The 15,403-nt window shown below is 43.9% G+C and overlaps 1 protein-coding gene across 6 annotated transcripts in view; it reads right to left on the reverse strand.

Annotated features, from left to right (window-relative positions):
- Positions 1-15,403, reverse strand: part of SH3BP5 (SH3 domain binding protein 5) — a 53,600-nt gene that overhangs the window by 26,382 nt on the left and 11,815 nt on the right. For 4 of the 6 annotated variants that reach the window (XR_015707477.1, XM_087770126.1, XM_087770148.1 and 1 more), the window contains exon 3: positions 14,563-14,691. The exons of 1 other annotated variant lie outside the window; for it this stretch is intronic. Coding sequence is in view for 4 of the 5 variants with exons in the window: in XM_087770126.1 (XP_087626252.1) it covers positions 14,563-14,691 (129 nt within the window). In the remaining variant the exon portion in view is untranslated. Of the gene's footprint in view, positions 1-7,957; positions 8,050-14,562; positions 14,692-15,403 lie in introns of those variants that run through there. One more of the 6 variants, XM_087770166.1, reaches the window with a different exon arrangement.

Here is a 15,403-nt window from a genome sequence, read left to right on the forward strand (position 1 = left end):
GGAGTACATTTTGTGGGTCCAAGCCTGCTACAGAATTTCTCGTCTTGGCCAGCCTCCCTCACCAGAGGACCAGACCACAGGTGCTAGTAAATTCATGAAAAGGGCATCACTAACACTAACCAGCAAATTTCCCATTAGAAATGACAGTCAGCAAGATCAGTTATTTTCAAATATTTTAAAAATTGGCTTCTCATTTAGCCAGGTGAACCTATCTCATACTGTGCTACCAAGGTCTTGACACCCACTTTCTTTCAGCATCTCTGCACTATTACCAATAGAAGGCACGAACAATCTCTGTTTATAAAATTGCTGTAAGCTGGCGCATGAAGGGAACACACAGCTGCTGCTCAGAACAAGGCACCGGCACGCCACGTGCTGGCCCAAGGCCTTTGCTCTAAAAGGCGCTTCTTTGTTGATGTGAAACCAATGTCTCTCCCACTCGTTAATCTTTAAAACAATAGTTTAATTGCTACCAGCAAACACTTACTTGCTTACTACCAAACAGATAATGATTAACTGGCTTCCAGTCACCCTCTTCAGAAGGAAGCAAGTTTCAGATGTTTCCATTCTGACCCCCTCTCATTCATTTAACAACATCCCATGGTTAATTTGCTGTGCAAAGCACAACAGGGAACGTGTTTTAAAACAGGAACTTTCCTCCACCAGTCGTCCACCAGAGTTGCCACAGACACCCACCTTCAGGGATCACTGATCGCGGTGACCGCACCGCAGCACCCGACACAGGCTTCTGGCAGGGACGAGGACAGCGGAATCACCGCTCCTTGCCCATGGCCCACCTATCTCGCCCACCGCTGCAGTGGGTTCAGTAATTCGGAAGCCTACAAACTGAAGGCAGTAAGCGCTTGCTACGGCATTCACAGTAACTAGCTGTGGAGTGCTGCTATTTTGGCTCCAGTTTTCCTCAACCCGTTTCATTGCAGCTGGCAGCCAGTAACAAGAGCAGCAGCCCAGACGTCAAACAAGGGCCCATAATGCTCAACTTCCTAACAACAATCTTGATACCAGCACAATCTGCAGATGATACTAAGTCGGAGGTGGTTGAAAAGGCAAATGGCGGAACCTCAACCCAGATGGACCTTGTGAAACTGGACTGGGCCAAGAGAAACCTCAGAAGGTTCAACAAGGAGCAGTGTGGAACCCTGCACCTGGGGTGGAAAAAACCCCATGATCAGCAAAGATGGGAAGTTCAGCCCTGCCAAAAAGGACCTGCACATTACAACGGGTGCCAGGCTAAAAAAGCTGAAAAGGTGCCCTCTCCGTGCGAGTAAGGCAAACCATGTCCTAGGCTACATTAAGAGGGCCACAGCTGGCCAATGGTGGGAAGCCATCATTCCTCCCAACTCAGTGCTGGTGAGGTTGCACACTGAATACTACATCCAAGCCCCTGAGTTCAAGAGGGGTGTCAAGACAGGGTCCAGAGGCCTACAATGACTCCTACAAGAAGTGCTGAGGGATGTGGGCTTTTTTAGTCTAGCAAGGAGGAGACTAAGGAGTAACCTAATTAGCTGCCAGCTAAAATTTGAAGGGGAGCTGCAAAGGTGACAGAGTTGAACAAATGCTTCTCAGCAATATTGGATGGTATGACACGGAGCAACAGCCACAGACAGCAGCTTGGGAGTTCAGGTTGCACATTAAAAAAAAAAAAAAAAAAATCTTTCCGACCAGGAGGGCAGTGTGATCCTCAGACAGGGTACCCAGAGAGGTTATAAATCTCCATCTCTGGAGGTTTTCAAGACTTGGCAAAGCCATGGTTGATGCAATCCAGCAACTGTGACAGTTCTGATTTGAGCAGAAGGTTGGATCAGAAGACCTCCAGAGGTCCTGTACAACCAGCATTTATATCAAACACCACCATTTTTTCATACAGTTTATCAAAAAACAAAGAACATAGTTGCAAAAAATCTGCAGTGATGCTGAATATTCTTCTAGATTCTCAGACCCACACATTTATTTTCTGGAATAATCAGAATAGTGATGCAGTTGGGGGGGGGTGGTTTTGTTTGCTTTTTTTAAGGACCATGACCTTCCTTTCCCCTCTCCCTACAGACTAAAAACTCCAAGCCAAACCAGAGCTGAGAGGCAATAAAAAACAGAAACCCCTTCTTGCTATAGGCCATGTACAGATGCTTATAAACAACTTACAAAATCCAAAGCCTCGGGAGTCATCCCATTTTGGCAGATCTATGGGGCTTTTTCTGAGCTATATATTAATCTGTGATGATTGTTTGCATTACTGACAGAAAATACAGTCTCTCAAGAGTCTGAAACACCCTTGTATTCTTTAAGCTGTTTATTGAAAAGCTGTAAAATTGTACATAGGTTAAAATTTGCTTTTTCAAAAGCAGATTTGAAGATTTTTATCTGGGTGGAGAAGGCAAAGCGGAGGAGAAGGTGAAAATAAGCCTTGCTAGAGCTTTTTGGAGCACAAACCATTTCCTCCCTGCTGCATAACTAATGAAATGCCTGTGGAACACAGTGACCAGATGTCCCTTAGTCTCTGCTTTTGATTAAGTGTCTTGTTCTTGTGCTGGGCTTTTTGGTCCCATCCATGCATCCACCCCTCCTCTTCTAACATCTTAATTGTTACAGAATTGACCTGGCTCCTGGCTCTGTTTTATTTTCTGGTAAACCTGTAGTCTATAAAAAGGCCCAGGAAATCAGAAGCATGTTCTGAGAGACATCTAGCTCTGTGCTAAAGTTAGGTGATATGTGTAACTCCCTCAAGACACAATCACAAGCCATACTCCAAGAGACAAAAAGTTCAGGGCACAACCAGCAGCTCACTCCATTGGCTACTTCTGTTACCAGCATACAGAGAGTTGGTCTCCTCAAAGTCAGAGTCCCACCTCCCTTCTTTAGGAGCTGTAGAAGGAAATGAGAAAGAAAATACCTAAACATACAATTTCCTTAAACACTGTTAAAACCAATCCTGGACTGAACCAAACTATCAGCTGCCAGCCCTTCTCTGTTCTCTGGTGTCTCCCATCCAGGCTGTATACTAGGATCTTGTGAAACAAGGGCAAGAATATCATCTCCGAGCCGATCGTCGCCACTCTGCACTCAGTCATTTGAAACCTACTGGACTCCTCTCTGTTTTTAATCAGTCTAGCTCCTTGCCTCACAGGAGTAGGGAGGTGATGCTCATTTGGGTGCAGTGATTGTATGGGAGATACTCCACCAAACCTATTGGCCCTCTCTCATTTTTCATGAGGTTGTTTTAAGATGCTGGTCTGCTTGGAGTTAGTCACAGTAATTAATGAGTCTATGGCACCAGAATATGACAAATTGTTCATCTTAATACCATCCAGACACAGCCTTCCTGGGCACTCGCTGCCATCTGCTTGTTAGTTGCGCACTTGTCTGTGGCCAAAATTATAAAGCTGCTGCCTTCTGGAAGAGGGGATCATAGAATATGTCCAGGTTATTCTCTCAAGGTAAAATATCTTATTAAGAGAGAAAAATATCAAGATAACCCTCCCCCCCCCCCCCAACATGCACCTGCATTCTCAGGGCTTAGGCAGTGACTCAGTGAGTCTAGGGTTTACAGCTGGTTTCTAGGTTTACAGAGGCTCTGCATGCTCATCTGCACCTGGCAGCAGCCTCCTTTGCTGATATCAAATATAGAAGCAAGGAACAAACTCCCACAAACACACGCTGCAAGATTTACACAGCCTGCCTTAGTGGATTTTGCTAATTATCCAAGATAATAAGCGTTCAGCACATACAGATGCAACAGATACGTTCAGGAGAAACACCGTATCATTGTCTCACCTAATTGCCACCAAAACAGCAAATGTTTGTTTGCAGCAGCTTCCAGAGGGTTGGCAAGGAAATAGTTCTGGTTCCGAAATAGCTGGTTCTGAAAGCACATCTTGTGCACGCACGGATACCGACATAAGAAAGAAAAGGTGCGTGGGTAGGAGTTTCACCTGGGTGATGGGCTGTTCTGGACATGTTCTCCCAGTCCCCAGGAAGCCTCACACCCACCAGCAACTGCCCATCCTCAATAGCAGGGACATGCTCTGGAAGAAAGGCCCAGGCTGACCTTGTACATCTTTGACAGCATGCTCACAGCTACTTTTGAGACAGTCATATTCCTAAGGGACCTGTTGAAGATGATTGATCTATTGACCCTTCGAAAAATTTTTCCTCATGGAATTATACATGTCTCCGTGGCATGTGTGAGTAACAGGCTTGCTTTGCTTGAAGGAAAAAGTTGGGGGTGGTGTCCTGGACAAATGAAGGTCTAAGTCCATTCCTTGAAAGAAAAGGTCTAGGTAGCAGCAGGAACAGACAAAATTTCAATTTCACTGCACAGCAATAAAATCCTCCTTTAAGAACAAACCATTAGCACTCTTTACTAAGTGAAAAAACAAATATCAGAAGCAGACACAGCTAAAGAGGATGGACATTTCTTCCACATCCTGGCAAGGAAATTTATCTTCTAACAGTAGAACTGCAAGTTTGCTGCAATTGAGAGACTTTCCTTACAGAAACTGAGTGAATACAGAGCCGTTCCCACACATGCTACAGAGAAATTAAGACTCTTCAGATAATCTTTTCCAGCAAGAACAGAGAAGAGCTCATAAATTCATACTTTTACTAGAAGACATAATGAAACACACCCAGAAGGCAGTAACCAACATCCGTATCAGATTTGTTTTGGCAGCAGCCCCTAGCATGAGCATTTATCATTTCATAATAAACTCCCACCTATTTAGACCATTGTACACAATAAAGATTGGGGTGGCTGAACAAGTTCCCCGAAGTTGCAAGGCTTGTGCTGCCTTCAGCAGTCATCCCTGAGCAATTACCATGCAAAACAGGTACATAGGACATCACCCTGACCTCAAGTCACCCAGGCTCAAATGCCAGCTACTGTTTTTAACAGATGATCCTGTCTGTGGCTTACGAGGTCTTGAAATAGCCTTTACTGGTGGCCAGAAAAGACTGGGAGGGGAAACGGTAAGAGAGAACAAAGCAAGGCGATCTTTCCTTTAGATTATCGTTTTTTCAAGTGTTGTAGATTTGCCTTTTTGCAACAGCTATGCAAAGCGCTACAGCTATGCAAAGGAACCCACAATCTAAATCTCTTGGGTTTTTCCAAATTGAAGAGGATGCAAAACTATGTTAAACAAATCTTCAGATAACAGCAGAGGAAAAAGGAATTCATCTCGATTTTCATATCACAGCACCCTTTGAGAACTGCTGACACCTTCCCGCCAGTTCCAGCATCTGCTATTGCATCTGTGGCTAAGCACCACAGCCAGATCACCTGTATCACTTCTTTCTGCCTAAATCAGCAGATAGCTAACAAAAAAACCCTCAAACTTTCCTGCCCTAGCCCTCTCCTTGTTACTCTCAAGAACAGAGAGCATTTCTACACCAACTTACCCCAGTATTCCAATCTTTCAGACCTACTTGCCCAACACTTCTAGTATTTCACAACAGAAAAAGAACAAGAAAAAACATTCTTGAAGGGTAGGGAAAATAATTAGATCATTGCATTGTTGACAATTACTGGAGAGGGGGTTGAACAGCTAGCTGACTTTGTACTGCTGCCATCCAGAATAGCTAAGAACTGATGGATGCTTTGTGGGGTGGGAGAAAGCAGGAGAAAGAGACACCAAAAAAAAGAGAGTAATTTTTTTTCATCTCTTCTGGATAAAGTCTTCAAAACACTTAGATGAAAACAGTATTTTCTTCTACTGATGGAAAGAAAAGCAGAAGAGGGAAGAACCTCTAATTTACAGTGCACAGCTAACAAATCTAAATAATGGAGCCCTCCAAGGCACATCATCTACTAACGATAAGACCAATTACAGTTTTTGCATCAATAGCTTATACAAGCTAATCATCCATCAACAGAATAGTTCTCACATAAAATGAAAATGTAGGATGTGTAAATACCAACCCAAAATAACCAGACCCGTTCACTGAGGCACAGAAAGCAGAGATAGACACAGGAGGTCTAACTTTTAGAGGGGGCACATATATGCATAGAATTTATCGATACAGGTATTTCAACAACCAAGTGGCTAAAAGTTAGTTCCTACTATCCAAAGGTGCCAAGAACATAGTATTTGCAGATGGTGTTGCTACAGATGCTACCTAGTCTGCAGGAAACATAAGTAACAGAGCACTAAATACAAATCAGGTAAGGATTTTTTTCAGTTCATCTGTGAAGTAGCAGCTGTTAGTGTTCTCAAACACAGGGCAGATTTCCAGCTGCTCAGGATTAAGAGGGCGGAAACCTGCCAGTCACACTGACCTACTATCCTGCATTAGCAGGGTTGATGGGAAGACAAACATGTTCAAGAGCTTCCCTTCACAGATCAGATCTTTGGCATAACTTTCCAAATCCAACCAGGCCACACCTGTTATCTTCTCAGCAGTTTAAGGACAGCTAGTTTGAGACACTCAGTATCAACTCTGCTCAACCACATAACAGAGCCAGAACACAAACGTAAAGTTACTTACTTAAACTTTAAGGCCTCAAATAACAGCACTAATAAATCAGCCAGGCAAAACCCAGCTGGTTGACCCAGGTAAGTCTCCCTGAGCTCCCTGCTTCCTAGGCATCGTCACAACTTCGGCCTGAAGAAAAATGCAACAGAACCATAATACAAGACTTGAAATACAGTTTTCAGGTTTTAAGCATTCAAGTGGAGCAAACTGAACACACCAAGCACAAGCTCCGTCTGGCAGCAGTGAAACACTGAGCCATACGTACCTGAATGCAGGGTAGCGACTCCTACGTGCTACTCCCAGGATTTCAATCACAACTGTGCAAACATGACAAGAGAGCACAAGAGGCACTCCATCAAATTTTGAGTGTGGCAAAACATTTTCTTTACTTAACCCAAAGTGCATCCTACTTTAGACACAAAGTTTACGACATTCAATGGATTCCCTGGTGGAAGTCCAGGAAGTGACTCCTCACCCTCAGTAATAAAATTACTGATGTCAGATCCCCTTGCTTGGCTTATTTCCTCTTCAGACGGGTGCCTGGCCCCGCGGCCAGCCACACACCGTGTGGAAAGGGAGATGAATATACTGAGAACGCCCCTCGGGATCATGGCAGTGGGAACTTCATGTTTCACAAGAGGACTGACGTCACATTGACATGGTTTCCCCAAGATTTAATGATGTGTTTCGTAACAAAAAAATGAAAGAGACGCTGTGAAGAAGGGGTTCAGGTCTAGGGCAGGTCCAGAGAGAGCAGAAAGGGAAAAAGACACACAAAATTTCTTAGGCCATCAGGTATAACCCGCAGCCTCCATGCTTCATCCCTTCAGGCATCACTTCTTGCACAGCTCACCTACACTGCATCTCCTTACCATTTCTTTACAGCGCTGGGCTCCCCAATTGCCCACATGACAACTGCCACATCTCCTTTCCCTTTGGAGCACCCCAGCCATCTCTTCCCAGGCAAGGCTTGTGCTGCCCCAGCGCTAACCGAGGCCATCACGCCAGCCTCCACCCCACAGATGAGTTTCTCGACCACCAACAGGTAAGTCCTAGTTCAGGAAGGGAGCTGCTCCCCTACCTCTGAGTGGCCTCTCCACCCCAGCAGCCTAAGTAATCCAAAAACAAATCCCAGCCATTTCTATATGGTTGATTTACATACCTTGGGAGCAAGCCGCTTCTCACACCATTCACCCCACCTTCCTAAACCAGAAATCGTTACCTCCTCTACCCTCACACTACTGTGAGGCTCCCCAGAAGCCACCAGGGCAGCTGAAATACAGCATCTTCAACTAAAAGGGCAAACCATCAGCATAGGCAGACCACAAATAACATCACCTGTATTGCCAGCCTATACCGATTATTGCAAATGGCCAGAGGAGCAATGTCCATACAAAATACCTTCTGCTGGCTCTACCACCACAATCATGGGTGGAAATACTCTTAGGAGCCTATGGCAGTTACTGACCCCACGTTGCCAGAAGTTGTTCTCGTTTGATAAAAGGGACACTTTTGCACACATCATTTTCTACGGCTTTCTCCATGTGCAAGATGAACAAACTGTAAGAGAGAATAGAATTAACAGTCCATTAGCAGCAGTGCTGCGCAGATGATCATTACTTACCAAGGAAAACGCAGCACTGAACTATAGCCATGGAAAGCAGTCAAGTGTTTTTGGGTGTTTGGGCATTTTCTTAAACAGTTGAAAGGATTTGTAGAAGGTTTGCCAAAGTCAATTTTCAAGTTTCTGTATCCTTGCTTTGAAAATGTGAATCCACCAGATAGTTTTTTTGGTTTCTAAACAGTTAACCAGAAACACTCCTTCAGCCAGGCAAGGTCAGTTGGTTGTTCCACTGTAACTATGTCAATAATTTTCCTTTTTACTAGCTCTATGGCAAGTTGCCAAACAGGAATGCAAGTCTGTCACAGTTCTGCTGACATTTAATTTTTGCTTCTCAAGTTTCCTCTCCCTCCACCTTTTTTGCCAAGATGAGCTTACCAGATAACACAAATTCTTAACTCCTTGTTGTCTTAAACATGAGCATGAGGACTTCAGCTCATAAAAGTAGGATCAAAAAGGAGATTCATTATGACATGGCTACCTCCAGTACACCAATGGATAACACATCTAGTGCCTAGGAACCAGAGAGGAAGACCTGGATATCCACCGCTGTTGGATCTGGACACAGGAGCTGTCACCCACACTCCGTGCTGCCCTCCTGTCCACAGCAGAGCCAGCTGGTGCTGTAATCCAATTAGCTCTCACTCACTGAGGGAATTTGGATGGCAAACTTGGGTGCTGCAGGGAGCAACACTGGCAAGACCACAGTTTCCAGCTCCTAATTAATTTTTAAGGGTGATTGGCAGTTTTGAACCTCCAAGTTACGTGAATTTAAAAAGCTTTTGTCTCCTGAGCTAAGAAAGTTACCATCTGTAACGTTCCACACTTGCCACACTACTTCCAGACATCTCAAGCTGAACACCTAGAAAGTGAGATGCAACGGCCACTTTGGAAAGTTTCATTCATTTATAGGCACTGCAATCCTGACTTCTGCAAAGAATGGTATCAGTCTCATCTGCTGAGGAAGAGTCTTCCAACTAGGTAAGTGTGCTTTTATCTGCTTACACCCCTCCCACCTTCACCATCAAGTGGCTCAGTTGCTCCTCAGTTCCTGTTCTGCAAGATTACAGCAGCTACTTTTCATCCTGATTCACTTCGGATATAAGATTCATTGAACCACTTGATACAGGATTCACCCGGCAACTTCCAAATGGCTAAGCAACTCAAGACGAGATATCTTAACTCCCTCTGCATTTAAGGAAGACATATGTACCTCAGAAGGCTTTTCAAATGTACCTACCCCTCACCACTGACTATAGTCGGTGATTAAGGGCCGAAGTTTTGTGAAGACAGGCAGAATGGAGACCCAGGGTCCGAATATCTGAAAGCTCACCCCTAATAATTCTTTATCCTGTCAGCAGATTTCTTCAAACAGATTTGGCAATCCAGTATAAAATACTACGAGAGAAGTATTATTAGCAAGGTGAGAGGAAGGAGCTCTACTACATAAAAAGTTGCAGTGAATGGGACAAGTTAGCTGTCCTTGCTGAACACAATCTACTTGTCCATCAACTGCGTTTCCTTTCAGGTATACCCAGACCACTGTACATACCGATTCCAGCCTGCTTTTATAAGCCTTTCGAGATAAAAGGGTGATGCTTAAGAAGGTATGCCAACAACATGAAAAGAAGAATTAGTTGTAAAGCTGAACCAGGAAGAGTGACCCAGGAGGAAGCAGAACATGCATACCCTTCAACATATTGCTTTCTGAACACTTGCTACAAGTGTTAGTGAGAGACGCATATAGATATGACCTAGCATAGATCTTTCATTCATTTTTGCCTGAAGGAAGTTTTCTGACACTCTTTTGTAAAAGCTAAATGAAGCGGGGGGCAGGGGAGGGGAACATCACAAAGCAAATCATGTTCCTCCCAAATAAGCTCAGTAGTAAAGCTGAGCAACGCATCCACACCTACTCCCAATCTGAGCCAGTACTGGGGACTAAAACTTAACTCCTCACTCTGAAAAAAAAGAAAAAAGTGCTCAGTAATAGGAGCTAAAGCTTAATTAAAAGCAACACTTGCAGGACTTTTATTCAGGTTAGGGTCACTACAAATGCATGGATTGTTTTACTTGTGGGGGTGGGTGGGAACACGTTTTTATCAGATTTTTTTTTTTCCCAGCAGAAGCAAAGCAGAAAGGCAAGTCCTTCTGTTCAGTTTGTCCCTGGGTTCACAAGTGATGACGTATGGATAACTGTTTTAATGGCACATCTCCCCCAATGACCCCGAAGTGCTTGTACTTCCCTTAATGAACTTGGCTTCACAGCAGCTTGACAGCTCCACTATACATGGGAACTAAGAGAGAGACAAAGTAATTTATCTATGCCATGCAGCAGCACAAAATTGGCTCCTACCAACCCAGCGATTTATGCAATAGACCACACTTGCTTTTGCACAGCATCCTGTCCCTGAGCATGCTGTCGCTAGGGAGGTAACACACTTCTCAGACTCTATCACCTGCTCAGACACTACTGCAGACGCTATTGCATAGGTGCTTTCCAGCCCCAGCCCTGCCAAATGCTAAGTCAACAGTGGCTTAAGACACTCCTTACTCAAGACCTACACTGTTGTTTACATTATTAATGTTTCCCGGCAACTTCACCCTTCTTCCCCATTACCTTTGGGCAAGAAAAGTCCGATTCTCTGACTAGTCAACCAGGGAGGCAAATTACTAGCAAAAAAAAAAAAAAACCAAAACAAACACACACCACACCTCAAAATCAAGACATGGGAAGATTGATCTTCCCAACACTTAGAACCTGGACCACCTTCTGGATTATGGGAATTCCATATTGCTGCAATGTGGTCATTGCTTGTGTACATACACGATCCTCTGCTATATGCCAGGGTTCTTCCATCGAACATGTGCATTATGGCAGAAGTCAACACGAAAAGACAATATGCCAAATGCAAAAAAGTTCTTGCAGCAGAAATACATTAAAATCTGATTAAACAACAAACTTGGCTCAAAATGCTCCAAAACAGTAAGGTATGCCTTACACAAAAGGCCCACTGGTATACCAAACGAGGAATCACAACAAAGTTGACTTGGCAGAAGTTGCATGAAATCTACAGAAGCAAAAATATTAGCCAGCTCTCACTTCAGTCTCAGCAAAAGCCGAATATTACTGCTTTGGTGCCAACAGACAACATCCCGATTCTCTGTGCCACCACTTCAGAGGACAAAGCACTCGGATATTAATGCCAAGGGACCATTGTTCTGTTAAAGCAAAGTTTCGCCCGGAGATAGGCCGAGCTGAAATTCTCTTGGCATACATTACACAAACAAGATGCTACAGGACTCTTGCATGGAAGAATTAATTTGTTTTGAATTCACCATTTTCTGGCAACAGAGGATTGCACAAGATGGGGATACGGGTGAGGAGACGAAAGGGCTCAAGGTCCTAAAGCTTCTCCAGGGAAGTACTTGACTCAGGGATCTGTTTCTTGCTGACCCCATATCAATGTCCTCATACCATTTTAATGGGTTTTATCTTAATGAAACATATTTCCAGAAGAGAATCATGCTGGCGCCAAGTGAAAACAAGCTCCTTGGTATGACTAAATACAGCTTGCATCAGCCAACTCACCCTACAACTGTTATCTTAAATGCAAGTAACTCTGGACAACTCCGCAGTTCTTTCCTTCCCAGCAGACTTCAATTTCTAGGTCATATTTTTACTTCCCTTTACTGAGAACAACAAACAAGAATTTACACTTCCCTTTCTCTTACAAGCACAGTCATGCATTTTTCCCTTATTGTTTAATTAAAGCTGTTGCAACCACTGAGAACCCTGTGCCTATGTTTTCAGAGGCAGCCTAATGGCTCTAAAATAACTGTAAAGACAGAAGGTGGAAGACAGTCTTCAGAAGCTAGAAGTTTTTATAAATTTGAATAGAAAAATATCAAGCTATCCCCATGATTTATCTACAATTTTACAAATTGAAGTATAAAAGAAAGATGTGGGCTGGCACCTAAACATATTAATATTCTAGTACCTTCCTCCAGTTTCATATTTACCTACCCACTCCTCCCCCCTGCTTTAATATAGCAAATTTGCTCCCAGTTAAACAGAACTTTTCTAGACTAAATTAAGACTACAAAAAATTCTTTAGGCAGATGCTTTACTGGCGATTGGTACTAAGCTTTCCAGGCTCCTGCTTTCCAGATAGAGTTGATGTCCTTCAACGTCAATATTCCTCTTGGCCCCCACATTTTCTATTTGAAGATTTTATTAGACAAAGAGCCAAAGGGAAAGCAGAGACCACCTTCCAGCTCTGTCTGCTGAGCAGATACAAAGAGGGAGCTCTGTTCCATGACCAGCTCCATAACACAAAATGGAAAAAAGTGAAATGAATAGTTAGAAGGGGAATCCCTGCTTTAAAAAAATAAAATGCTATCAAGGAAAGTGATAAAAGAAAATTGAGTGTGTAGCAAATTAGCAGATGTGGGATAAATAGCATTTAAACCTAGCTAATGACAGGATGGATTGGGAGAAAAAATATGGTTCTCTCTAACAAGCCCAATACTGCAGTAGCAATTCTACAAATCTAGGGATCTTCAGTGGTTTGGGTTTCTTAGTGGTTTTGCAAAGTGCCTTTGAACCAGCATGACTGAATGGATTCCAGGGGTAGCAAAGACATAGCAATAAAAAATTCCATTGTCAGGACATTATCCGCTGCCAACTTCAGGACAGAGGACAAAGTTCACTGCTCTCAGCACCTGATGTTACAAACTTCAAAGTCATCTGATTTTTTTGTACGGCAGAGTATTCATTTCTACCATTGACTTTTCCAAGTATAACTCTTGAAGTCCTATGCACACTGTGCCTTACACAGCTATTTATACTAATAGCAGTATAAAAGAATGCTTGAGGCGGGGTTTGGGGAATTTTTTTTTTCCCCCTAAATTGTACATACTAACACAACATAAACAATTCCTTGATCTTATTTTGTTACTTCCTCTCTTTCTCTAGCTCACTACTGGTTTATCTCTAGCACACACCATAGGCTCCATGAGCAAGGATTGCTTTCAGAGCAGTTACAGATGAGTAGTAGATACTGTGCTTACTGTGCTTTGAAGCAAAGTTTACCTAATTGCCACACTGCTTCTAGTCTGAAGGATTAAGCCTAATAACCCCTACACATCATCCCCACTGCCTGAGACAACGGCTCCAAAACAATGCCGTGCAATTTAAAGGATCAACATGGTCACATATTATCTTGCATGCCACATCCCATCAACCCAATTCCTGCTTCATCAGCTTTCAAAGCAACGAAGCTTGCGTTCATGCCTCCCTTTCCTGTGCCTTGTTCTGAGGATGTATTCTCTTCTCTTCCCTTCCCTTCCCCTGCACGTTTACTTTCTGCCTTCTGGCACACACCTACACTACTTTTCTCATCCCTCAACCTCATCCCCTACCTATTTTTTACAAACAGAATCCTTCTGTAATTTTCATGTATTTCACACATGCTACCCCGCCTCTCACTCTCCCCTTGAACACAGTCACATCCTGGCTACTCAGGCACAGATGCCACCCCACACATCCTTCCAGCTGAGCACAGAAGCAGCAGCTCTAGGCAACTCTCCCCTCTACTTCTGCCTCTCCCTGCCTCGAGAGAAAATAGAAGTAGCACCCAGGAACAGCCTCCACCCCTTGGGGAAAAAACCACCAGCAAACCCCATTACAGACACCAAGCAGAATCACTGCCTAAGCCACCACAAACTCAACTCTCAGCTACTTTTTCCCTAAAGTGAGAAGCTGCCTGACATCTCACAAGCTTTCTTGCTTTCCCTGCAGCTAGTAGATCACACCCTTACTTCCAGGCCTCATCCTTCCCTGCCTCAGCCACACAGGGCTATCAATAATCAAGTAGCAGTTGGGGCAAGGGAGATAAGGCCCTGATGACAGTACAGAAAGCAGAGCTCAGTTTCTCCCCAAACCAACACACTTTAGAGCCACATTTAGCACATTCCTGCTCCAGCACAACCTAATTGGCACCAAACCCTGCAGGCTTCCCCAAGTCTGCCCCACTCCAGCCTCTTTCCCAGCAGCTTCCAGTTGCAGCCGTTTAGCTGCTGAGCATTTTGCTTCAAGAAGAAAAAGCAGATACACAAAGTCTACACTGTATTTTCAAATAATTACAACTACTGATAGGAAAGAGCAGGGCTCTAAAAGGCCATTGATAATGAGAGGAAAACAGAACTAGTCTTTTGCTATTGATTGTTTGTGTCTGCTGTAGCTGTTCCTGGACTGAAGAATACATGCAGCTGTGGCTGTGAAGAAGCACATTTTTGCCATCGATTCACACGGCTGACATGCAGCTCAAGACATAGACCAGTGTCAGCCACGTGCATATGCTTAAGATGTTATTAATAGCACGAAAGCAATGAAATCGGTATGTGCTCTCCAACTACCAGCACAAGCTTATAAAGCAGAAAGTTCTCACCTGCCTGGCCACCCTCCGAGCTTCCCAATAAGGTTTAGAGTCTTCTACGGCTTTTCCAATCTTCTTTACCAGTTCATCCAGTTTTACTGTTGCTTCAACCAGCACGGAGCGGAACTTCTGGCGTGCATCCTTCAAAACGTTGCAGAAAGGAAAGAAACGACAAAGACAGATTAGAGCTTTAAAATTTATTTCTACCTCTTTGTTCCTACCTTCAGGTTGCTATTTAGAGTCACACGCAAGCTGACACATTCAAAACAGTCACTGGCATTTGGACTAAGCCAGAAGTCTTTAGTAGAGGTAATAACAGGAACCCAGAACCACATCCTGGAAAGCTAGCATCCTGGACACCAAATCTTTGTCTTTCAGAGACAGCTCTTATACAAAGCCTGCAATAGCCTGTGCTAGATGTCACCTCTGGCAGGGTTTCTCAGAGAGGAATAGCTTGTAAATTACTTGCTTGGTGAGGAGGCAAACAGCAGCATAACAAGTTCTGAGAGGGAGCTGAACAGCAAAGACATCTCATCTAGACAATGCTAGAATGGGGCTAGCAGGCAGGCCAAATCCCCACAGCAGGCTGGCAAATCAGCTGGAATCAGCATCTCCTAAACCTTAGCACGTCACACCCCTAGTACTGTTCCCCTCAGAGACACCGTTTAAGGATGGACAGGATCTGCTTTCTTCAAGAAGAACTGGACACTTCCCACACGGTGTATTTTCAAGTCAGCTCCTCTTTCTTTTTATAAACACACCCTACTTACTTTAATAGCAGCAAAAAGCTTCCAGGTCCTCATGGCAAGACTTCCTGCCATAAAAGCCCATATTTTCAGCTATGGTTTGTACC

Source organism: Nipponia nippon, unplaced genomic scaffold, assembly GCF_047370975.1.
Source record: "Nipponia nippon isolate SJK-2023a ecotype South Korea unplaced genomic scaffold, ASM4737097v1 scaffold_1, whole genome shotgun sequence".
Classification (NCBI taxonomy): Eukaryota; Metazoa; Chordata; class Aves; order Pelecaniformes; family Threskiornithidae; genus Nipponia; species Nipponia nippon.